Source organism: Balaenoptera acutorostrata, chromosome 1 (genome assembly GCF_949987535.1).
Source record: "Balaenoptera acutorostrata chromosome 1, mBalAcu1.1, whole genome shotgun sequence".
Lineage (NCBI taxonomy): Eukaryota > Metazoa > Chordata > Mammalia > Artiodactyla > Balaenopteridae > Balaenoptera > Balaenoptera acutorostrata.
Window position 1 is genome coordinate 35,735,023 of NC_080064.1, and position 26,218 is coordinate 35,761,240.

Here is a 26,218-nt window from a genome sequence, read left to right on the forward strand (position 1 = left end):
TTACTACTATTGTTTTCACTGAACCCTTACATTAGGTGAAATCACTGAGAGAGAAAATATAGAGCCAAAAAGAGAACTGAGGACAAAACTTAGCATTTCCTAATTTCAAGACTGGGACAGGATGAGAATCCAGCAGGGCACTGAGAAGGTGTTGTCCTTCACTCATTCAGTCAACAAACGTCCGTCGTGCAGCTATCACGGGCCAGGCTCTGGGGTGTGGCCTGCGGTGGGCGAATCAGACTTGGGCGCTTCCCTCGGGGACCTCGCTGTCTGGGGGAGGGCCGTGAGGCCTCACCGTGCAGTCACTGAGCACTGAGCACCCAGGGTTCCCTCTGCTGTCAGGCCCTGCTCCAAGCACCAGGAGACAGACGTGGGGACAGACACAGTCCTCGGTCTGCGGGCTCCCATTCTACTTTACACAGTGTGATGCGTGTGACAGCAGAGGGAACCCCGTGTGCTGTGGGCACATTGAGGGAACATCAGGGCCCACTCAGCCCAGGGTGGTCAGGGAGGGCTTCCCAGAGCCCTTGCTGTTCTGGCGAGGCAGGGAGAGTAGACTTCATGAGGATGGGTTAGGGGGTACATAGGAAGACAGGACTCCAGGCAGGGGCAGGGCAGCACAGGAGGCCAGGGCCTTCTAGGGAGGAAGGTGCCAAGGTCACTGCTGCAGGCTCTAGAAAAGCCCAGAAGATGAGGGCTGAGCAGGGGCATCAGGCTTTGGTGATGTTTATGAGAACAGTTTCAGTAAATGACGCAGTGGAAGCCACATTATAAGGAATTAAGAACTGAGTGGGTGGTAGGGAAGTGGAGATGGTACGTGCAGACCAGACTTTCAATAAGTTTGGTTGTTAGTGGAAGGAGAGAAATAACAGGGAAAAGGAAATCTAGTCTCATAATGTCCACTAGGAACTCCCGGCCCCCTGAGACCGCTGCAGGAGCTGTGGGACCCCTTCTCTTCTCTCTGCCCTGTCACCCACTCCACGTGGTAGAAGGGCTGCCACCTTCCCCTCTACTGCCCTGGAGCACACACTGTGTACCTGGTGCAGCTGGGTGCCCACACTGGGTTCCCAACAGCTGGGCGAGAGTCGGGGTTAGACTAACGCTTGTTGCGAGGGGGGATCTCAAACTGAGATGTACAGATGGATCAGTTTCACCTGTGCCGCTGCCTTGTTATTCAGCCACTAATCACTTAAAGGTGAGTAGGAAACCCACAGGAACGGAGGCCCCTCAAGCCCTCCCTTCTCCACATCTGAGGAGGATCCAGGAAGCATGGTCAGGAGTCTATAAGCTACAGTATCTGAGAGAATCTGAAAGCCCGAGGACACCCTGACATTGTGAGGGCACTGCTGACCGCTGTCCTGTGTCTTGGGCAGATTCCTGTGGACACACAGAGCAATGACCCGAGTCAGTCAGACAAACAGGACGTGCTCTGCCTGTGCTTCAGCCCCTCCGAGGAAACGCTGATCGCCAGCACCAGCAAGAACCAGCTCTACAGCATCACCATGTCCCTGACGGAGATCAGCAAGGTGAGTCTCCCAGCAGCGATTCCTTCCAGCCCGGGGACTGGTCACCATGTGGGAAAATTTTAATCCACTTCCTGAGTGCAGGCTCACTCACCACTTCATAACAGAGCAAAAGAAACTCAAATTTCAAGCTGTCCATGTAAGGGGCGCTCCGATACCCTGGGCGGTGGGGGGAGGGGTGCCCGGGAATGTGATTGCTGCAGCCTCTTTGGAGAACACGCTGGAGACATCTGTCAGATTTAAATTGTACCTGTCTTTAACCCAGCAAGCAAGTGTACTTCAGGTATTTAATGTACTGCTATACCTGCTTCTGTGCACAGAGGTGTATATATGTAAAGGTTTACCATTGCTTTTTGTTTTTAAATAACAAAGACAGCCAGTATGAATACGCTGCAGACATTGCAACAAAAAAGCGGTATTAAAGATAAAAAGAATTACTTTGTACTTATAAAAGGTTCACTTCATCAAGCAGACATTAGTTTTAAATTTGTATGCACCTAATAGCATGGACTCAAAATATATCCAGCAAACTTTGGCAGAGCAACAAGGAAAATAAACCACCTACAATCGTAGGAGATTTTAATATATCTTTCTCAGTAATGGTGGTTTTCTAAATAACAGCTGTATTGAGTTATAATTCATTATACAATTCACCTATTTAAAGTGTACAATTCAATGGTTTTTAGTATATTCACAGAGTTGTGCAGCCATTACCTCCATCAATTTTAAAACATTTTCATCACTTAAAAAAAAAATATGCCTTTTAGCTATTATGCTCCCACCATCCCATCTGCCCCCCTCCCAGCTGTAGCCAACCACTAATGTCTTGTGTTTGTATAGATTTGCCTTTTCTGAACATTGCATACCAATATGTGGACTCTTGGGACTGGCTTCTTTCACTTAGCACAATGTTTTCAAGTTTCATCCATGTGGTAGCATGTATCAGTATTCCACTCCTTTTTGTTTTTTGGCTACGTCAGATCGTTGAGGCATGCAGGATGTTTCATTGTGGTGCCTGGCATGCAGGATCTTTCGTTGCAGTGCTCGGGCTTTTCTCTAGTTGTGGTGTGCGGGCTTCTATCTAGTTGTGGCATGCGGGTTTTCCCTCTCTAATTGTGTCTTGCAGGCTCCAGGGCGCATGGGCGCTGTAGTTTGCGGCACGTGGGCTCTCTCCTTGGGGCGCGTGAGCTCAGTAGTTGCAGCGCATGGGCTTAGTTGCCTCACAGCATGTGGGATCTTAGGTCCCCGATCAGGGATTGAACCTGCATCCCCTGCATTGGAAGGCGGATTCTTTACCACTGGACCACCAGGGAAGTCCCTTGTACTCCATTTCTTTTCATGGCCAAATAATATTCCATTGCATGGCTGTACCACTTTTGTTGGTCTAATCATCAGTTGATGAACATTTGGGCTGTTTCTACCTTTTAGATATTATAAATACTGCTGCTATAAACATCTGTGTACAAGTTTTTGTGTAGACATATGTTTTTATCCTTCTGGGTGTATACCTAGGAGTGGAATTCCTGGGTCATGTAGTAACTCAATATTTAAACATTTAAGGAAATGCCAGATAGTTTTCCAAGATGCTGCACCATTTATATTCCTATCAGCTGTGTACGAGTGTTCTCATTTCTCTCTATTTTTGCCAACATTTGTTCTTATCTGATTTTTAAATTACGCTCACTCCCTCTTGCAAGAGCACCAGAATCACAACTAACTGTTGAACAATCATCGACTCACCACAAAAGATACCCCACATCCAAAGACAAAGGAGAAGCCACAGTGAGATAGTAGGAGGGGTGTAATCACAATAAAATCAAATCCCATAACTGCTGGGTGGGTGACTCACAAACTGGAGAACACTTATACCACAGAAGTCCACCCACTGGAGTGAAGGTTCTGAGCCCCATGTCAGGCTTCCCAACCTGGGGGTCCAGCAATGGGAGGAGGAATTCCTAGAGAATCACACTTTCAAGGTTAGCGGGATTTGATTGCAGGACTTCAATAGGACTGGGGGAAACAGAGACTCCACTCTTGGAGGGCACACACAAAGTAGTGTGTGCATCAGAACCCACGGGAAGGAGCAGTGACCCCACAGGAGACTGAATCAGACCTATCTGCTAGTGTTGGAGGGTCTCCTGCAGAGGCGGGGTGGTGGCTGTGTCTCACCGTGAGGACACGGACACTGGCAGCAGAAGTTCTCGGAAGTACTCCTTGGTGTGAGCCCTCCCAGAGTACGCCATTAGCCCCACCAAAGAGCCTGGGTAGGCTCCAGTGTTGGGTCGCCTCAGGCCAAACAACCAACAGGGAGGGAACCCAGCCCCACGCATCAGCAGGCAAGCGGATTAAAGTTTTACTGAGCTCTGCCCACCAGAGCAACAGCCAGCTCTACCCACCACCAGTCCCTTCCATGAGGAAACTTGCACAATCCTCTTAGATAGACTCATCCACCAGAAGGCAGACAGCAGAAGCAAGAAGAGCTACAATTCTGCAGCTGTGGAACAAAAACCACATTCACAGAAAGATAGACAAGATGAAAAGGCAGAGAGCTATGTACCAGATGAAGGAACAAGATAAAACCCCAGAAAAACAACTAAATGAAGTGGAGATAGGCAACCTTCCAGGAAAAGAATTCAGAATAATGATAGTGAAGATGATCCAGGACCTCAGAAAAAGAATGGAGGCAAAGATCGAGAAGATGCAAGAAATGTTTAACAAAGACCTAGAAGAATTAAAGAACAAACAGAGATGAACAATACAATAACTGAAATGAAAAATACAGTAGAAGGAATCAATAGCAGAATAACTGAGGCAGAAGAATGGATAAGTGACCTGGAAGACAGAATAGTGGAATTCACTGCTGCTGAACAGAATAAAGAAAAAAGAATGAAAAGAAATGAAGACAGCCTAAGAGACCTCTGGGACATTAAAGGCAACAACATTCACATTATAGGGGTCCCAGAAGGAGAAGAGAGAGAGAAAGGACCCGAGAAAATATTTGAAGAGATTATAGTCAAAAACTTCCCTAACATGGGAAAGGAAATAGCCACCCAAGTCCAGGAAGCGCAGAGAGCCCCCATACAGGATAAACCCAAGGAGAAACACGCCAAGACACATAGTAATCAAATTGGCAAATGTTAAAGAGAAAGAAAAATTATTGAAAGCAGCAAGGGAAAAATGACAAATAACATACAAGGGAACTCCCATAAGGTTAACAGCTGATTTCTCAGCAGAAATGCTACAAGCCAGAAGGCAGTGGCATGACATATTTAAAGTGATGAAAGGGAAGAACCTATGACCAAGACTACTCCACCCAGCAAGGATCTCATTCAGATTCGATGGAGAAATCAAAAGCTTTACAGACAAGCAAAAGCTAAGAGAATTCAGCACCACCAAACCAGCTCTACAACAAATGCCAAAGGAACTTCTATAAGTGGGAAACATAAGAGAAGAAAAGGGCCTACAAAAACAAACCCAAAACAATTAAGAAAATGGTACTAGGAACATACATATCAATAATTACCTTAAACGTGAATGGATTAAATGCTCCAACCAAAAGACACAGGCTTGCTGAATGGATACAAAAACAAGACCCATATATATGCTGTCTACAAGAGATGCACTTCAGACCTAGGGACACATACAGACTGAAAGTGAGGGGATGGAAAAAGACATTCCATGCAAATGGAAATCAAAAGAAAGCTGGAGTAGCAATACTCATATCAGATAAAATAGACTTTCAAATAAAGAATGTTTCAAGACACAAGGAAGGACACTACATAATGATCAAGGGATCAATCCAAGAAGAAGATATAACAATTATAAATATATATGCACCCAACATAGGAGCACCTCAGTACATAAGGCAAATGCTAACAGCTATAAAAGAAGAAATCGATAGTAACACAATAATAGTGGGGGACTATTAACACCTCACTTACCCAATGGACAGATCATCCAAACAGAAAATTAATAAGGAAACACAAGCTTTAAATGACACAACAGACCAGAGAGATTTAATTGATATTTATAGGACATTCCTTCCAAAAACAGCAGATTACACTTTCTTCTCAAGTGCGAATGGAACATTCTCCAGGGTAGATCATATCTTGGGTCACAAATCAAGCCTCAGTAAATTTAAGAAAATTGAAATCATACCAAGCATCTTTTCTGACCACAATGCTATGAGATTAGAAATCAATTACAGGGAAAAAAACGTAAAAAACACAAACACATGGAGGCTAAACAGTACGTTAGTAAATAAGCAAGAGATCACTGAAGAAATCAAAGAGGAAATCAAAAATACCTAGAGGCAAATGACAATGAAAACACGACCATCCAAAACCTATGGGATGCAGCAAAAGCAGTTCTAAGAGGGAGGTTTATAGCAATACAATCCTACCTCAAGATACAACAAACATCTCAAATAAACAATCTAACCTTATACCTAAAGGAACTAGAGAACGAAGAACAAACAAAACCCAAAGTTAGCAGAAGGAAAGAAATCATAAAGATCAGAGCAGCAATAAATGAAATAGAAACAAAGAAAACAATAGCAAAGATCAATAAAACTAAAAGTTGGTTTTTTGAGAAGATAAACAAAATTGAGAAACCATTAGCCAGACTCATCAAGAAAAAGAGGGAGAGGACTCAAATCAATAAAATTAGAAAGGAAAATGAAAAATGAAATGAAAAAGGAGAAGTTACAACAGACACCGCAGAAATACAATGCATCCTAAGAGAGTACTACAAGCAAATCTATGCCAATAAAATGGACAACCTGGAAGAAATGGACAAATTCTTAGAAAGGTATAACCTTCCAAGACTGAACCAGGAAGAAACAGAAAATATGATCAGACCAATCACAAGTGATGAAATTGAAACTGATTAAAAATCTTCCAACAAATAAAAGTCCTGGACCAGATGGCTTCACAGGTGAATTCTAACAAACATTTAGAGAAGAGCTAACACCCATCCTTCTCAAACTCTTCCAAAAAATTACAGAGGAAGGAACACTCCCAAACTCATTCTATGAGGCCACCATCACCCTGATACCAAAGCCAAACAAAGATACTACAAAAAAAGAAAATTGGGCTTCCCTGGTGGCGCAGTGGTTGAGAATCTGCCTGCTAATGCAGGGGACATGGGTTCGAGCCCTGGTCTGGGAAGATCCCACATGCCGTGGAGCAACTGGGCCCGTGAGCCACAAACTGCTGAGCCTGCGCGTCTGGAGCCTGTGCTCCGCAACAAGAGAGGCCGCGATAGTGAGAGGCCCGCGCACCGCGATGAAGAGTGGCCCCCGCTTGCCGCAACTAGAGAAAGCCCTCGCACAGAAACAAAGACCCAACACAGCCAAAAATAAATAAATAAATAAATAAATTTAAAAAAAAAAAAAAAAAGAAAATTACAGACCAATATCACTGATGAACATAGATGCAAAAATCCTCAACGAAATAGTAGCAAGCAGAATCCAACAACACATTAAAAGGATCATACACCATGATCAAGTGGGATTTATCCCAGGGATGCAAGGATTCTTCAATATATGCAAATCAATCAATGTGATACACCATATTAACAAATTCAAGAATAAAAACCGTATGATCATCTCAATAGATGCAGAAAAAGCTTTTGACAAAATTCAACACCCAGTTATAATAAAAACTCTCCAGAAAGTGGGCATAGAGGGAACCTACCTCAACATAATAAAGGCCATATATGACAAACCCACAGCAAACATCATTCTCAATGGTGAAAAACTGAAAGCATTTCCTCTAAGATCAGGAACAAGACAAGGATGTCCACTCTCGCCACTATTATTCAACATAGTTTTGGTAGTACTAGCCATGGCAATCAGAGAAGAAAAAGAAATGAAAGGAATACAAATTAGAAAAGAAGTAAAACTGTCACTGTTTGCAGATGACATGATACTATACATAGAGAATCCTAACGATGCCACCAGAAAACTACTAGAGCTAGTCAATGAATTTGGTAAATTTGCAGGATACAAAATGAATGCACAGAAATCTCTTGCATTCCTATACACTAATGATGAAAAATCTGAAGGAGAAATTAAGGAAACACTCCCATTTATCATTGCAACAAAAAGAATAAAATACCTAGGAATAAACCTACCTAGGGAGACAAAAGACCTGTATGCAGAAAACTATAAGTCACTGATGAAAGAAATTAAAGATGATACAAACAGATGGAGAGATATACCATGTTCTTGGATTGGAAGAATCAGTACTGTGAAAATGACTATACGACCCAAAGCAATCTACAGATTCAATGCAATCCCTATCAAATTACCAATGGCATTTTTTACAGAACTAGAACAAAAAATTTTTAAATTTGTATGGAGACAAAAAAGACCCCGAATAGCCAAAGCGGTCTTGAGGGAAAAAAGCAGAGCTGGAGGAATCAGACTCCCTGACTTCAGACTATACTACAAAGCTACAGTAATCGAGACAATATGGTCAATATGGTACTGGCACAAAAACATAAATATAGATCAGTGGAGCAGGTTAGAAAGCCCAGAGATAAACCTACACACCCATGGTCAACTAATCTATGACAAAGGAGGCGAGGATATACAATGGAGAAAAGACAGTGTCTTCAGTAAGTGGTGCTGGGAAAACTGGACAGCTACATGTAAAAGAATGAAATTAGAACACTCCCTAACACCATACACAAAAATAAACTCAAAATGGATTAGAGACCTAAATGTAAGACTGGGCATATAAAACTTTTCGAGGAAAACATAGGAAGAACACTCTTTGACATAAATCACAGCAAGATCTTTTTTGATCCACCTCCTTGAGTAATGGAAGTAAAAACAAAAATAAACAAATGGGACCTAATGAAACTTAAAAGTTTTTGCACAGCAAAGGAAACTACAAACAAGACAAAAAGACAACCCTCAGAGTGGGAGAAAATATTTGCAAATGAAGCAACTGACAAAGGATTAATCTCTAAAATTTACAAGCAACTCATGCAGCTCAATAACAAAAAAACAAACAACCCAATCCAAAAATGGGCAGAAGACCTAAATGGCATTTCTCCAAAGAAGACATACAGATGACCGAGAAGCACATGAAAAGATGCTCAACATCACTAATTATTAGAGAAATGCAAATCAAAACTACAGTGAGGTATCACCTCATACCAGTTAGAATGGGCATCATCAGAAAATCTACAAACAACAAATGCTGGAGAGGGTGTGGAGAAAAGGGAACCCTCTTGCAGTGTTGGTGGGAATGTAAATTGATACAGCCACTACGGAGAACTGTATGGAGGTTCCTTAAAAAACTAAAAATAGAATAACCATATGACCCAGCAATCCCACTACTGGGCATATACCCAGAGAGGACCATAATTCAAAAAGATACATGCACCCCAATGTTCATTTGCAGCAGTATTTACAACAGCCAGGACATGGAAGCAACCCAAATGCCCATTGACAGACGAATGGATAAAGAAGATGTGGTACATATATACAATGGAATATTACTCAGCCATAAAAAAGAACGAAATTGGGTCATTTGTAGAGACATGGATGGATCTAGAGACTGTCATACAGAGTGAAGTAAATCAGAAAGAGAAAAACAAATATCGTATATTAACACATATATGTGGAACCTAGAAAAATGGTACAGATGAATCAGTTTGCAGGGCAGAAATTGAGACACAGATGTAGAGAACAAATGTATGGACAACAACGGGGGAAAGTGGCGGGGGGGGTTGGTGGTGGGATGAATTGGGAGATTGGGATTGACATGTATACAGTAATATGTATAAAATGGATAACTAATAAGAACCTGGTGTGTAAAAAAATAAAATAAAATTCAAAAAAAAATTACATTCATAATGGATGTTGCTCTGTAGTTTTCTTGTGATGCCTTTATCTGCTTCTGGTATCCAGGTAATACTGACCTCATAGAATGAGGTACAGAGACATGGCGGAAAAGAGAGAATTGCTTTTGTTTTAACATAACAGAGATTTGAGTGTACTTAAAAGCTTGTCGGCTAATATATAAGTCATTATGTTGTATACCCCAAACTAAGACATTTTTATCATTTCACCTGGGGGGACCTCATTCACAAGGACTCAGAAAGGACTAATTTGATGGCTGGATCTCCAATCTGTCCACTTTCTCTGTGTAGAGGGATGAGCTCATTGCCTAGAGCGTCTCTCCCTGCTGGTGGGCAGGGCCTCTCAGAAGGAAGGCTGCGTGGGGAGGAGAGAACTAGACCAGAGACTGGGACCTTCTGTGGAAGGGAGTGTTTCCACTCTCTCTCCCAGGCTGGAAAAGTTTCCTGCCTGTCTCTGCATGTACACTCTGCCCTCCAGCCCCTGAATTACGTTCTGTTTGGCTGCCAGAGTGATCTTCTCAAATCCCAGACGTGGTTATCACAAAATACACATCCTCCACCACCTCCACCGTCATCACAGCTGCGATCCTTCAGTGGCCTCCCTCCTGGTGCTCTGAGAAGAACTGAACTAGGTGCACAGGGCTGGGCAATGTCCGGCCCAGGCTGCCCTCCACAGCCCCATCCCATCATTCCACCTGATAGGACTGGCCTTTCTGATCACCATGAGTCTGCATGTTCCCTCTGCCAAAAGGCTTCAGTATGCTCCTACCTCTGCCTGGGGCACTCTTATACTGTCCCCTTCCCCACATTAGTTCTTGCTCATCCTTCAGGGGGGAAAAAAAAAAGCTAGTAGAAATGTGCTAGTAGAGACAGCGAGATTGAAGATATTGGAGAAAGAAGGGGAAGCAGATGGAGAAGAACGGGAATAATCTGTGCCTACCCCCACCCCAGCCCAGCACCTCTTTCTGACACAGTAGAGAAGGGAAGCGTCTGGATTTGAGGGGATTGCCAGCTCAGCCTTTGCCTTGGCTTGTGAACAAAGTATGTACACCTCATTAAATTCCCCAGTCATCACTCCTCATTCCGGTGTCCCAGGTGAAATGTCTCTGATAACAGACACCTGGAATCTACACGAGCAGTGCAATAGGATACATTTTAACTTAAAATCATTCACCCAACTCTCCTTGCTGCTGCTGGTGGAGTAACATAGTCTCTCTGCCGAGAAATTTGGGAGTTCTCATGAAGATTTTGAAAATCATTCACACCGTTTTGCCCTGTATTCCACTTCTAGAAATATATCTGTTGTGTGGGTCCCAACCTATTGGTGGTGATGCCATCAGCTAGGAATGCCAGAGGGACTCCCCGGGGGCTGTATTACTCCTAGCAAAGGCCCCACATGCACTCCCCCAACCAGGGCCAATGCTGTGGCCTGACTGGCCCTTTGGTTCTTATTGTGATTGTAGGATGTACTTCATCAAAAATCATCAGGGAACTTTGAGGAACAAGATTTCTTACTCACAGGTCCTGGAGGGTACAGAGCAAGCCCAAGGGCCACACAGTGAGGCCATGGGTAAAGAGAGAGGTGGACCTGGGGCTCTGCCTTTATTAGGGTTTGAAAGTGGGGTGTCTAGGGTTTTGCGAGTTCACTATTTATTTATTTAATGGTCATTTAGCCATGAGAGTGGGAATTAGGGCACAGGAAGAGAAAAGTGGGGTCACTCAAGAAGTCAGTTATTTAAGTTATCCAGGACTTTCTACAAAAGGGGTCTTCAGGGGTGGGGACGACTTAATTCCTTGGCAGGTTATTTGGCTGGTAGCTGTGTCATACAACTGGCAATATGTTTATTCAAGATGGATGTCCTTTGAAATAGATGCCTTGAGACTCAAAAGCTTAATGTCAGGCACTTACCCTACAGTATCTAAGGAAGTAATCAGAGAGGAACACAGACTTACATGCAAGAATATTTAGTCTAGTGTTACCCCTAACTAACAAAAATCAGAGACCACTTAAATATTCCTATAGTAGAGGATAGATAAATTAAATTCTGGTATATTCATAGAATAAAATATTTTATTTCCATTAAAATGATGTTTTAAAATAATAATGGTATGGGAAAATATGCATAATGTTAAAGCAGTTTGCCCACAGCCTGATTTTTGTGCATCTGGGCTAATTAACGTCCATAAGTAGTAATGAGAGCTGGAGTGCATAACCAGCCTTTTGCTTCCTCTGCCTGATCTCATTCTGTATGATTTCTCCAGGGGGAGACTGCCCACTTTGAGTATCTGATGTACCCGTTACACTCAGCATCCATCACTGGTCTAGCTACTTGCATCCGCAAACCCCTCATTGCCACCTGCTCTGTGGATCGGTCTGTTCGCATCTGGAATTACGAATCAAAGTAAGGAATGAAAGGCTTTGCTACTGTGATATGCACGATTTCAGTTGTTAAATTTTCCATGCGAATTATTTTAATTAGAGGTTTGAAATTTTAATTACTTAGAAGCTTTCAGTTGGAAAATTTTTGTTTTAATCAAGTCAGTCAAGCTACCTTATTCTCTTTACTATTCACTCCTGCATGAGCTAGAAAATCACTTTGTACTTTATTCAGTACTTGCTACGTGCCAGACACTATGCTTGGCACGAGGGACATAAAGAAACATCCCAATATCTCCCGTCCTTACGTACCCTCCTGTGTCCTTCTAGCTTTCCCATCCCCTCACCCCCACTAGACCTGCTTTTTGTCCCATGGAGCTCTCCAGACCATTGATTCGCCCTTTGAATCCAGATCACTGCCCCAACCACTTTAGGCTCCCAGTGATTTTATCCTCCTGGCATAGCTTCCTTGAGAATCTCCAGCCTAGATTGGCCCCATAATGTAACTTCTTTGCTCTTGTATATAGCTGCTGGGGCTGCTGGAAAAAAAATTGTGCAATACTTCTGATTTGGAAATCTAAATGGAGCTGTGCCTTCCACATCTCTAGACAACCCCATATTCAGTCCCCCTACTTGCCATACTTGCCATACTCATTGCTGGACACTATCCCCAAGTAACCAAAATCTAGAAAAAGAGGCACCAATAATTGCAAGTAATAAAGTATCTCAAACACTAGGATAAAAATATGTACCAGATACAATGGAGGACTTGAGGGACTCAGTGGGCTAGACTTATATTCAATAATGTATCTTTTTCACAGCACCCTGGAACTATTTAAGGAATACCAAGAAGAAGCTTATACAATCAGCCTTCACCCATCTGGACACTACATTGTAGTAGGGTTTGCTGACAAACTACGCCTTATGAATCTACTCATTGATGATATACGTTCTTTCAAAGAATATTCTGTCAGAGGGTGCAAAGAGGTAAGAACTGCTGGACATAAAGGTCCAGTTTCTTGGAAAGCCAGAGTTGAAATATCAAGAACTAGCACAACTGGGGAGGTAGGACCAAAGACTGTCTTAGAGAATTCTGGTGGCTTAAAAAGAAATCCAATTCTCCCACCAAACTTATTGAGTATGTTGGTTCTATCCTCTTTCTTTTATGCCCACCAAAATATATCACTGAACCAAACCATGTGAGATCCCACCTGTGATCAGTCCTCTCTGTGACTGTGGAGTAATTTTTTTTTAAAGCATTAAAAAGAAAGTTATCACAGAATCGGAGTCACAGCTGGGAAGGTGAGTTTGGCGATTGGGAGGGGCCAGGGAAAATGAGCAACAGGGAGAGACAATAGCCCATCAGATTTCCCCCTGAGGTGACTTGTGGAATCAAGACAGTGATTTGAGGAATTGCTCCCCTGTTCTGAAACTTCTTCTGCAGACAAAATGAGGGTTCTATTCTCTGATCCAAGCACCTTCATGATTCGTGCACATGGTAGCGTCAGCATCTTGGCCAATATGAGCTACAGGAATAGTGAAAGTGAAGATGTCAGCCACTTCTCAGTCCTATTTGCACCTTCCCCTGATTCCCAGTCCTACGCATGGTTTCACCCTGAACTCAACTGTAACCTCCAGATAGACTACTCTGTCTTTCATTCTTGCTCTCTTCCTGTATTTCCTGGTAGTGTTGCTTTAGCAATGGAGGTCACCTGTTTGCTGCAGTCAATGGGAATGTGATTCACATTTTTTCCACCACCAGCCTGGAGAACGTCTCGAATCTGAAAGGACACACAGGGAAGGTAAGTGAGTGAACAGTGTCCAAGGAAAAAAGGACACAGAGCCAAGCATCATGCTAGCCAATGGGGTATAAGTGAACAAAAGAGAAGTGATTCCTTTCGCTTGAAGGTCCCTGTCTAGTTGGGGGAAATGACAATAAAACAAATGCACAGACAGATTTAAGTACTAACTGTAGTAAACTCAGTGAAAGAAAAATATGGGTTGTTATGAGAGGAAGTGATGAGGAGTGGGCATGATGAGGGAAATTGGGATGTTCACAAAGGCTTGGTCCTAAGGAGTGGGTCGGAATTAATCAGACAGAGCTGGTGGGGAAAATCATTGCAGATAGAGATCCAAAGACCCTGGGCTTCCCTGGTGGCACAGTGGTTAAGAATCCGCCTGCCAATGCAGGGGACACGAGTTCAAGCCCTGGTCCAGGAAGATCCCACATGCCGCAGAGCAACTAAGCCCGTGTGCCACAGCTACTGAGCCTGTGCTCTAGAGGCCGTGAGCCACAACTACTGAGCCCATGAGCCACAACTACTGAGTCCGTGTGCCACAACTACTGAAGCCCACACACCACAACTACTGAGCCTGCGTGCCTAGAGCCCATGCTCCGCAGCAAGAGAAGCCACCACAATGAGAATCCCACGCGCCGCAACCAAGAGTAGCCTCCTCTCACCGCAACCAGAGAAAAGCCAATGTGCAGCAACAAAGACTCAAAGCAGCCAAAAAAAAAAAAATAAACAAAGACCCTGAGATGGGAGATTTCTAAGGGTATAGGAGGAACCATCTGTGAGGCTGAAGCATAGGTATCAGGAATGAAACTGAGATTGGTGAGGTTAGCAGCGACCCAAGTTCATGGAACCTTGTTCATGGAACCTTGTAGGCCTTTTAAGGATTTTATACTTTATCCTTCTTGTTCCATGAAATCATTGAAGACTTTTAGGACAAGAAATGATATGACCATATTTGCATTTTAAAAGATTACTTTGGCTGCAGAATAAAGATTGTATTGAAAAGGACGAGGGTGGAAATGGTAAGGAGATTGTTATCTACATGATGAATGATTTTAGACCAGGATGGAGGTGGTACCAATAGGAAGAAGTGGATGGATTCAAAAGATATTTAGGAAGTAAAACCAGTAGTTCCTGAAGATAAAGTAGATATGGAGCACGCAGAAAAGGGAGAGACTAAAGATTGAAAGGGTAAGAAGTCAGCAGATGAATTTGGAGAGAACAAGCAATGGGAAAAGAAAAGCATTCTAAGCAGCAGGATGTGTTGTAGATGAAGGAATGGGAGTATAGAATAGGATGGTGGTTTGTGGTTTATAGGGCACATTTAAGGAGTGATAGAAAGAGGAGCTGGAGAAGTTTGCTGCACCACGGAGTGTGTATGCCATGCCAAGGAATTGAACATTAGTCTGTAGGTGATGAGAAACAATTGGAAGGATTTAAGAAAGGAAGTAATGGTATCAGAAAGATAATTCTCCGAACAGTGTTGAGGATGGATTAGAGGAGAGGGAAGTTGGAGTGAAGGAGATCAGCTAGGAAATGAGGGTGAAAGAGGAGCTAGGAACTAAACCTGGCTTTAGTAGTAGGGACAGAGAGAAAAAAGATATTAAGCTCCATTTTGGACATGTTATGTTTGATGTGTCCAGGAGTGTGATATATGAGTGCAGAGGTCAGCAAGAAGTCAAGGCTAAAAATTCCAATTCAGGGGAGTAGGTGGTAGTCAGTAGAAGTCAGAGGCATAGATTAGATCACCAAGGGCTCATGCAGAGTCTGAGATCTTGGGCAGGAGATGAGTGACCAACATTTAAGGGACTGGTAAAGAAGAGATAGATTGCAAATGAAGGTACAAAGAGAACCTGGAATCTAGGAATTGTATCAAAGAAGCCAGGGAACTGGTTTCCAAAAGGATAAAGTAGTCAGTGGTATTAAATGTCAGAGAGTGGGATGTGGATACTAAAAAGTGACCACTGAGTTTAGCAATTAACAGGTCATAAACAAAAGTGCTGTTAAGCACAAGCAGTACTGAGAGTTGCTGAGCTTCCTCAGCTCCAGCAGTGTGACTGCGGAGATGCAGAGGAAAGCACACCAGGTAAATGTGATGCTCTTTCCAGGACCATGCACACCCCCATAGGAGGCCCTACCTCACCAACCCAGGAGAGCAGCCATGTTTCATCACTTTACAAGAATTTATAACACTTGTCTCCAACCAGGGATATATGTTAGGCTTACATGTGTAATACTGCAAGAAAAAACAAAAACAAAAGAAAATATAGATGGAGCATGCAGCTAAAGCCATGCATACAGGGAAATTTATAACATTAAATACATGTATTGGAAAAGTGAAAAAGATGAAAATCAGTGATATAACCATCCAGCTCAATAAATTAGGAATAGAACAGCAAATTAATTCAAAGAAAACAAAAGAAATGATGTCATCAGGATAAGAGCAGGAGTTAATGAAACAGAGACATTCACACAGTAGAAGATCATCAAAGCCAAAACTTGATCTTTTTTTAAATGTTTATTTTTTTTACATCTTTATTGGAGTATAATTGCTTTACAATGGTGTGTTAGTTTCTGCTGTATAACAAAGTGAATCAGCTATACATATACATACATCCCCATATCTCCTCCCTCTTGCGTCTCCCTCCCACCCTCCCTATCCCACCCCTCTAGGTGGTCACAGAGCACTGAGCTGATCTCCCTGTGCTATGCAGCTGCTTCCCACTAGCTATCTATTTTACATTTGGTAGTGTATATATGTCCATGCCACTCTCACTTCTTCCCAGCTTACCCTTCCCCATCCCCATGTCCTCAAGTCCATTCTCTATGTCTGTGTCTTTATTCCTGTCCTGCCCCTACGTTCTTCAGAACCTTTTTTTTTGTTTGTTTTCTTAGATTCCATATATATATGTGTTAGCATACGGTATTTGTTTTTCTCTTTCTGACTTACTTCACTCTGTATGACAGACTCTAGGTCCATCTACCTCACTACAAATACCTCCATTTCATTTCTTTTTACGGCTGAGTAATGTACCATTGTATATATGTGCCACATCTTCTTTATCCATTCATCTGTCAATGGACACTTAGGTTGCTTCCATGTCCTGACTATTGTAAATAGAGCTGCAATGAACATTGTGGTACATGACAAAACTTGATTTTTTGAAAACACAAAATGAACAAACCTTTAGCGTAACTGATTAAATGGAAAAAAAGATAGAGAGAAGATATAAGTAACCAATGTGAGGAATGAAAAGGGGATATCACTACAGGTCCTATAGACATTAAAAAAGATCATAAGAGGATATTATGAACAACTTTATGCAAATAAATGTGAATACATAGACGAACTGACAAATTCCTAGAAAAATTGAATCTGTAATTTAAAACCTTCTGACAAAGAAAACTATCACTGGAGAAGTATATCAAATTTTAAGGAAAACATGACACTAATCTTGAAAAAACTCTTCCAGAGAATTAAAAAAAAAAAAAAAAAAAAGCAAATACTTCCAAAATTGTTCTAGGAGGTCAGCATAATTGTGATACCTGTCAAAGACATCACAAGAAAGGAAAATGATAAGCCAGTCTTTTGTATGAACATTAAAAGTCCTACATAAATTATTATCAAACCAATCAAGCAATATATTAAAAGGATAATACAGCATGACCATGTTGATTTATTCCAGGAATGCAAGGTTATTTTAGATTTTGAAATCAATTAATGAATACCACATTAACATAGTAAGGATGAAAAAGCATATGCTTATCTCTATAAATCCAGATATAATAAAAATCTATACCATTAACATGCATTCATGATTTTAAAAAACAAACTAAAAATAATGGGGAACTTATTTTATTATAAAAAAATTTTAGGTACTTTAAAAAAATATTTTATTTATTTATTTGGCTGCACCGGGTCTTTAGCTGTGGCACGCTGGATCTTCGTTGCAGCATGCGGGCTCTTTGTTGCAGCGTGCAGGCTTCTCTCTAGTTGTGGCACGTGGGCTCCAGAGTTCAAGGGCTCAGTAGTGGCGCACAGGCTCCCTAGTTGTGGCACACGGGCTCTAGAGAGCGCAGGCTTTTTGCCCTGCGGCATGTGGGATATTAGTTCCCTGACCAGGCTCGAGCCGTGTCCCCTGCATTGAAAGGCAGATTCTCAACGACTGGACCACCAGGGAAGTCCCTAAAAATCTTATATAAGACATTTACAGGGACTTCCCTTGTGGTGCAGTGGGTAGTACTCTGTGCTCCCAATGCAGGGGGCCTGGGTTTGATCCCTGGTCAGGGAACTAGATCCCACATGCATGCCACAACTAAGAGTTCATGTGCCACAACTAAGGAGCCTGCCTGCTACAACCAAAGAGCCCACGTGCTGCAACTAAGGAGCCCACCTGCCACAACTAAGACCCAGTGCAACCAAATAAATAAATAAATATTTAAAAAAAATAGAGGTGCGGCCTGGAGAAAAAAAAAAGACACAGAAAACCTACAACAAACAACACGCTTGATTATGAAATTATGAAAGCATTCCCTCTGAGATAGAGGACAAAACATGATGCCTTCTGTTAGCCTTGTACTGAGTCCTATCCAGTGCAATAAGGCAAGGACATGAAATATGCATTAGTCCATGGGGCTGCCATAACAAAATAGCACAGACTGGTTAGCTTATAAACAACAGAAAATTTTCCTCACAGTTTGGAGTGTGGGAAGTCCAAGCTCAAGGTGCCAGCATGGTCAGGAGAGGGCCCTCTTCCTGGTTGCAGACTTCTTGTATCCTTACATGGTGGAAGGGGCGAGCTAGCTCTCTGGAGCCTCTTTTATAAGGGCTCATGAGGGAAGCACTCAGGACCTAATCACCTCCCGAAAGCCCCAGCTCCTAATACCATCATCTTTGGGGGTCAGGATTTCAACATATGAATTCTGGGGTGAGGAGGTAGCGAGAGACACAGACGTTCAGGCCATAGCAAAATAAAAGGCATGAAGGTTGGACGAGACGAAATAAGACTATCACCACAGACATAATCGGGTATGTTGCAAATTCAGAGAATTTGCAGATAAACTATTAAAATTAGTGAATCTAAGAATATTGTTGGAAATAAGATAACTATATTTAAGTGCATTTTTACATGATAGTGGAAAACAATTAGAAAATGCAATTTAAGAGGTAGAGCTGGGACTGAGACATGGCTAGGTAGAGCTAGGACTGAGATGTGGCTGACAGGACTGTAGTCATGGGAACAACCAAAGAGGTAACCAGTGGGTCAGCAGGTTTGTTACTTATAAGGAGATTGAGAGAATCCATTAACGTATTGGAGTTCATGGGAGCCAGTCTCTCTCTATTGGAGAAAGGAGTTACAAATACGAAAAGGGGAAAAGGCTAGAATGTTTTTATTTGGTTGTTTTGTTTAGTAACTTGGCTGAACTAATTCTGAGAAATCTTTTTTTTCTCCTGCACAGTCTCTGTTCCTACTGAGATTGAGGAGATTTTCCTGAACGAATGTTTCTACATTTGCTGCATGCCCTTAGGACAATTTCCAAAGACTTTAAATAACTGTTTTTATCGTTTTTAACAGTTACCTTATTGTGTGGGGGGTAGGTCAGCTGAGGTACTTACTCTGCCATCTGGAAGAACCCTCTGTGCGATTTGTGCAACTCCCTGTGAATAGATAATTATTTCAAAATAAAAAGTTTTTGTAAGGGCTTCCCTGGTGGCGCAGTGGTTGAGAGTCTGCCTGCCAGTGCAGGGGACACGGGTTCGAGCCCTGGTCTGGGAGGATCCCACATGCCGCGGAGCAACTGGGCCCGTGAGCCACAGCTGCTGAGCCTGCGCGTCTGGAGCCTGTGCTCCGCAACGGGAGAGGCCGCGATAGTGAGAGGCCCGCGCACCGCGATGAAGAGTGACCCCCGCTTGCTGCAACTAGAGAGAGCCCTCGCACAGAAATGAAGACCCAACACAGCTAAAATAAATAAATAAATAAATTTATAAAAAAAAAAAAAAAAAGTTTTTGTAAAACATAGCAATGATTGATTGTAGCATTAGAGGAGCTATTATGATTCCGTCTTTACACTCATAAAGTGAAATGGAAATGGGAATGTTTCATCTTCAGTATTTTGCAAGCATCTGAGAAAATAGAATGTTAACTTTCCCACAAAGCTATGATTAGTGTTTACTGAAGGGCATGTACCAGGAAAGGACATTCTGCCTCAGTCTAGTGGAACACGTAAGAAGTTATCCTCCTTTCCATGAGAGGGGTGTGTGTGTGTGTGTGTGTGTGTGTGTGTGTGTGTGTGTGTGTGTACACACTCCTAACTGGGTATGTCTTCATCCCCCATAGATTCGTTCAGTTGCGTGGAATACAGATGACAGCAAACTGATTTCTTGTGGCACAGATGGTGCTGTATATGAATGGAATCTGTCCACAGGAAAGAGAGAGACAGAATGTGTGCTCAAGTCCTGCAGCTACAACTGTGTTACCATCTCCCCTGATGGCAAAATCATCTTTGCTGTTGGATCAGACCAGACTCTCAAGGAGATAGCAGATTCTTCAGTAAGTCTGCACCTGTCCCTCCTCTGGGCTGCTGCCCTGATCTGCAGAAGAAGAAACACAGAAGCCTCCTGTGTTTACAGCAGAAAGGAATGGAAAGGGGGCCTGTGAGAACAGCGTCCCTTCTTCATGGGATAACACCTGGCTCCTCATTCCTATAGGATCAGCTCAGTAATTGTTACTCCTGGAATTTCCTGCCCAGCGTCCAACTGACTGGGTTAAATTGTGGGGCCCTTTTCCATTTCTACTTTGCTTGCTGTCTGTAACTTCTCTCCTACCCTCCAGGGATGGAGGTCAGCAGCATCTCTAAACTGTGCTCTAACCCTTGATCTGCACATGCACTCGTGGGGTAAAAACAGAACTCTAGTTATTGCTATCACCTAAGCTTACTACCATATTTGTTTGGAAATCCCCAAACTACTCTGAAATTTTAGAATTAGCACGTTGGCTCCAAATAGTTGAGAGAGGAGAGAAGAGCTCAGCAAAGACACTTCCTGCAAATGTGGCTGTGTCCTTCTCCACAAGTCCAGCTGAGAGTAGGGTGTCTCTCCAGTGTGCCCCCAAGTAGCTTGGTCCTGACTCTGTGGTGGCTTCCACAGTGCCGCACCAGAACAAAGCTCCTTTAGGGCAGGGCCATGGTTCACACCTCTTGGTATCCCTACTAGCTAGCACAATGCATGGCCCACAGCAAACATTCAGTAAATGTTTGGTGGCTAGATGGGTGGGTGGGTTGATGAGTGAATGAAAGAGCAAAGGAATGAATGAATTCCCTGATAGAATAGTTTTTTGTTTATCTAATGGACATTAATAAATGTTTGCTAAATAAACTTAGGACCCACATCCCATTCTTAGTTTGAGATACATGGTTAGAATAGCAGTCAAGAGCATAGTCTTGGGAGCCTGACTGCCACCTAGGAGGTGGTTGAGTTGAGGCAACTTACTTAGTATCTCTGTGACTGTTTCACCATCTTTAAAGGGTTTTTGTGAGGATTGGATGAGTTACAACCTATAAAAGCCATAGAACACTGCTTGGCACATGCTTTATGAAGGTTTCCCTTTTTTAGTATTATTCCTAACTCCTAGAGCTGCTTACTCATCGGTCAAGCAGCCAAGAAATATTTAGTTTGTGCCCCTTATGTGCTGGACGATATGCCAGATGCTAAAAGAAATGGAAAAAACACATTTTTTAATCCAGAACTTGCCCTAATGTTGCTATTAGAAGCAAGGAGGAGAATGACATGGGGACAGTGGGTACACGGCTCAGCCCCTCAATCTGAACAGAGCTGGCTGTGTTCTAGGTCCTTCGAGAGATGTCAGCATTTGACGTCACCTACACAGCCATCGTCATCTCCCATTCTGGGCGCATGATGTTTGTGGGCACCTCGGTGGGAACCATTCGTGCGATGAAGTACCCGCTGCCTCTGCAGAAAGAATTCAACGAGTACCAGGCCCATTGTGGTCCTATCACCAAGGTGAGGGCAACCGTCTCCCCTGGGGCCCAGTCCCAGATCCAGCTCTCAATAGATCCACCTGGTCCTGCCCTCCACATACCACCTTCATCCCTTCAATCTCCCAGCATCTTTTCTCTCCCTTTATTTATTCATCCAGCCAAATGTTCAATAAACCTTTATTGGCTCTTAATACTCTTTGTTTAAACTACTCCCAGGAATTTGTTCTAGGAGGTAATCAGAGATGCACCTAAAGATTGAGGTACAAGATTGTTCATCATAATATTTTGCATAATTATGGGCCATTCGAGAGATGTTATAGGCCCCCCGACCACAGCTGTCCTCTACAGGCCAGTGCCCTCATGTCCCAGCTGCTGAGTGTTGGCTACTGAAGGCTCACAGCTCTCCTCGTCCTCCACAGAGTCGCTCTGGACTAAATGGAGTCATGGCCCGGGAGATGAGCCCCTGCCCGTCCCTGGGGGTCATAGCATGAGCACACATTTGTAAATTGTCCTTCCGTTCCCCCTTGTAAAAAAGCAGTGTCTATGTATACATGGGCTCCTGAAGAACAGGCACTGGGAAAATGTGTTCTCTCTCCCTCCTCGCCTCTCTTATCCCCAACTGAACGATACCAACACCTGAGGTTTTTAATTATGTCCCAAACTCTATACTGGCTTGCCTGCAGACACCATCTTTACTAGGAAAGGCTTTTTCATTATAAACTGGAACATTCCTGTACTGAGCCTGAGTCTTGGGTCCAAAGCAAATTACTATCACATATTCCCCCCTTTTGCTTCAGAGCTACTAAGTTTTGTGGATAAGATGTTTACTTTTCTCATTATAAAAGCAATACATGCTTATTTTAGGAATAAAAATCCTCATAATAACATTATCATTAATATAGTGATGCATTTTCTTCTACTTTTTTGTGCATATGCTTTAAATAAAGACCATACTGTATGTATGCTCTTGTAGGCTGCTTTTTTTAAATTGATGCTCTTATAAGCATTTTTTGTATGATTAAATATTCTTCAAAAGCATGATTTTAGTAGCTATTCAAATAACCTGTCACAATGATGGAACATAACTTATTTAACTCTTCTCTTACAACTGGGCATTTAAATTATCATGAAGTCATGAATATCCTAGCCTATAGATTTCTCTGAGCATCTCTGATTATTTTCTAAGGCAAAATGCCTAGGCAGAGAGCGAATCCTGAGGGAAAGAGCATTGCCATTTTTAAGGTTCTTGACACATATTGGTGATTGTGAGAGGACAGTTTCCATAGTTGATTCTTTACTTTTCACTTTTTATTTTGGAGTAATTATAGATTCGTAGGAAATCTGAAAGATAGCATCAAGGTCCTGTGTGCCCTTCACCCAGTTTCCCCCAATAGTTACATCTAATGTAACTACTGTACAAAGTCAAACCAGAAAACTGACACTGGTACTTTATGTGTGGGGTTCTGTATCATTTTTTCACATAGATGCATAAATGTGTGTTAACCACCACTGCACGCAAGACACAGAACTATTCCTGCACCACAGCAGCTCCCTCATGCTACCCTTCATAGTCACCCAACACCATGCCTCGTCCTCAGCAACCACTAATTTGCTTTCCATTTCTATAATTTTGACATCTTGAGAATTTTATATAAATAATCATACAGTATGTGACCATTTGAGAGGAACTTTTTTCACTCAGCATTAATACTCTTGAGCTCCATGCAAGTTATTTCATGTATCAATACTTTATTCCATTTTTGCTGAGTAGAATTCCATGCTAAGGATGTACCATGATTTGTTTAACCATCTACCTCTTGTGGGATATTTGATTTTTTTTCCCCCCCAGTTTTGGGCTATTACAAATAAAACTGCTATGAACAATTATGTACTGGCTTTTATGTTGACATGTTTTCATTTCTCTGGGGTAAATGCCCAGGAATACCATTGCTGGATCATATATTACAAGTGTGTTTATTTAGTTTTTTAAGAAACTACCAAGCTTTTTTCCATTCCTACCAGCAATGCATGAGAGATCCAGTTTCTCTGCATCATTGCCAGCATTTGGTATTATCACTATTTTTTGTTTTAGCTGTTCTAATAGGTGTATAGTGACATCTCATCATAGTCTTAATTCACATTTCCCTAATGGCTAATCATGTTGAACATCTTTTCATGTGCTTATTTGCCATTTGTATAACTTCTCCAGTGAAATGTCTCTGTGTCTTTTGCCCAGTTTCTAGTTGGATTATCAGGTTTTTTTACTGCTGAGTTTTGAGAGTTCTTATATAGTGTACATAATAATTGACTCTAAAGATTCCAAAGCCACAGAGAACATATACAGAGTCTTATTCTTTTATTCGTTCCCAGAAGCCCGTGAGGGTTCTTGTCTCATTTCTTTTCTAAGATAGAGTCTTCCTCCCCAGGAGGCTGTACCCAGGCTGGCACGGAGGGAGGGCTCGCACAACAGCTGGCCCAGTCCTGCTCTCCACGGCCTGCGAAAGCCTCCCGTCTGCGCTCTTTCACCTCAGATGTCGCTCACCTTTGATGACCAGTTCCTGCTGAGCGTCGCCGAGGATGGCTGCCTGTTCACCTGGAAGGTCTTTGATAAGGATGGTCGGGGAATCAAGCGAGAGAGGGAGGTGGGCTTTGCTGAAGAGGTGCTGGTTACCAAGACGGACATGGAAGAGAAGGTAAGAATTGGATCTAGTGAAGAGGGACATGAAAATTCCGTACCAGGCTGCATCCAAAGTCCTGGGACCAGCACAGAGCCCTTCTCTAGCCCAGCTTCCCCTGTGCCCAGCACAGACCCCCACAGCTCCCTGTACATGCCCGCCCACGCCACGGCCTCTGCATTCTGTGTCCTCCCCACCCCCACCTGTCCTTCTGCCACGTGATCGTCTTGACTTACACTGAGCTCTACTTCTAGCCTGTGACCTATCTTTCCTCTCTTACTCTTTGAGGGCAGGAACCACGACATATAATTCGCTTGTATGACCAACAGTTTCCAGCTCGTGCTAGGCGTAAATAAATATTTACATAAATATTTCCAATAAATATTTACAAAATTAAAGTGACAACCTTGTATATTCCAGTTGTATCTGTGAAACTTAATAACTGCTGGTATCTGGAACCTTCTTTAAAAAAAAAAAAAGATATTTATAAAACAGTCCTGGGGCTTCCCTGGTGGCGCAGTGGTTGAGAATCTGCCTGCCAGTGCAGGGGATATGGGATCGAGCCCTGGTGTGGGAGGATCCCACATGCCGCGGAGCAGCTAGGCCCGTGAGCCACGATTGCTGAGCCTGCGCGTCTGGAGCCTGTGCTCCGCAACAAGAGAGGCCGCGATAGTGACAGGCCCGCGCACCGCGATGAAGAGTGGCCCCCACTTGCTGCAACTAGAGAAAGCCCTCGCGCAGAAACGAAGACCCAACACAGCCATAAATAAATAAATAAATAAATAAATAAAATTTAAAAAAAAAAACAGTCCTGAAACCCACTCCTCTCAATAATAAAACAATAACAGTAATAATAACCAATCACCAACTTCTTTTTAGGTTAGCCACGAAGCAGACACTGTGCTAATTACTTTATAAGTATTTTCTCATTTAAATCTCCCAATATCTCTATAGCGAAGATACTGTTGTTTTCCCCATGTTTCAAAAAATGTTTTTGGAGAGGTTGGGTGACGTGTCCAAAGTCACTGAGCTAATTAGGAGTAGGCCCAGAGTTCCGATCCAGATCTCATCTGGAACCCACTCTCCTAATCATGACCTCGGAGCGCCTTCCCTCCTGTTGATGCAGCTAACAGTCCGTTAAGATGTGTTTTGAGCGCTCTGAGGGCTGCGCTCCCCGAGGGAGAAACCGAATGGGTGGTAACCTCACGGGGCTTGCAGAGGGTGCACAGCTGCGAGCTCACTGCCGTTCATCCAGAGTTTAAAGCGCATTCACTGAGTACCTACTGTGTGCTGGTCACTGTGGACGCATGTGGGAGAAGACAGGATGGGCCCTGTGATCAGGAAACTCACAGTCAAGTGAGAGACAGAGACAAGCGAAACCAACAGGACCACAATGCCACAGTGGCCCCAGAGCAGGATGATAGGCCCCTGGTGATTGCTGGAGAGCCCTCCTAGAGCTCCCTGGAACTTTCTGCAGGAAAGGGAAGTGGGAGGAAAGGCTGAGGGAGAGCCTGTGAGAGTTAGGAGTCTGACCTCCTGCAGGCAGGCAAATGTGTCTCCTCCTCTTCCTTCTTCTCTGTTTTCTCTCTTCTTCCCCGAGAGGAGGGGAAGACACCAAGTAGAAGACACCAGGCTGCACCAAAAGCCGGAGGTGTCTGGGCTGACTCCTGACCTCAGCCCCCAGCCCCCAGCTAGGCCTGACAGCACGGCTGCCAAGCTGGAAGTGACTAGTGTATGTTCCGCTCACTTCTTGAAATTCCCTTCTCTCTCGGGCTCCAGGAGACCACACCACATCATTGCCTGTGTGCCTCTCTGACTGTTCCTCCCCAGCTCCCTTCCTGGCTCTTCCTTCAACTGGCCTTAAAAGCCACATTGCCCAGAATTCCCAGCTCTCTCTTTTTCTTTACATTCTATGACGTTCTATGTAACTATCGTGATTTACCCACTCATTCAGTCATTCATTTATTCATGCAC

General features: G+C 43.1%; 1 protein-coding gene across 1 annotated transcript in view; it reads left to right on the top strand.

Moving 5' to 3' along the window:
* CFAP57 (cilia and flagella associated protein 57) overlaps positions 1-26,218 on the top strand; it is a 75,946-nt gene that overhangs the window by 13,954 nt on the left and 35,774 nt on the right. The window contains exons 5-11 of the mRNA XM_007164632.2: positions 1,374-1,526; positions 11,661-11,800; positions 12,597-12,762; positions 13,464-13,577; positions 19,910-20,122; positions 21,418-21,591; positions 24,101-24,262. Of these exons, the coding sequence (XP_007164694.2) occupies positions 1,374-1,526; positions 11,661-11,800; positions 12,597-12,762; positions 13,464-13,577; positions 19,910-20,122; positions 21,418-21,591; positions 24,101-24,262 (1,122 nt within the window). The remainder of the gene's footprint in view (positions 1-1,373; positions 1,527-11,660; positions 11,801-12,596; positions 12,763-13,463; positions 13,578-19,909; positions 20,123-21,417; positions 21,592-24,100; positions 24,263-26,218) is intronic.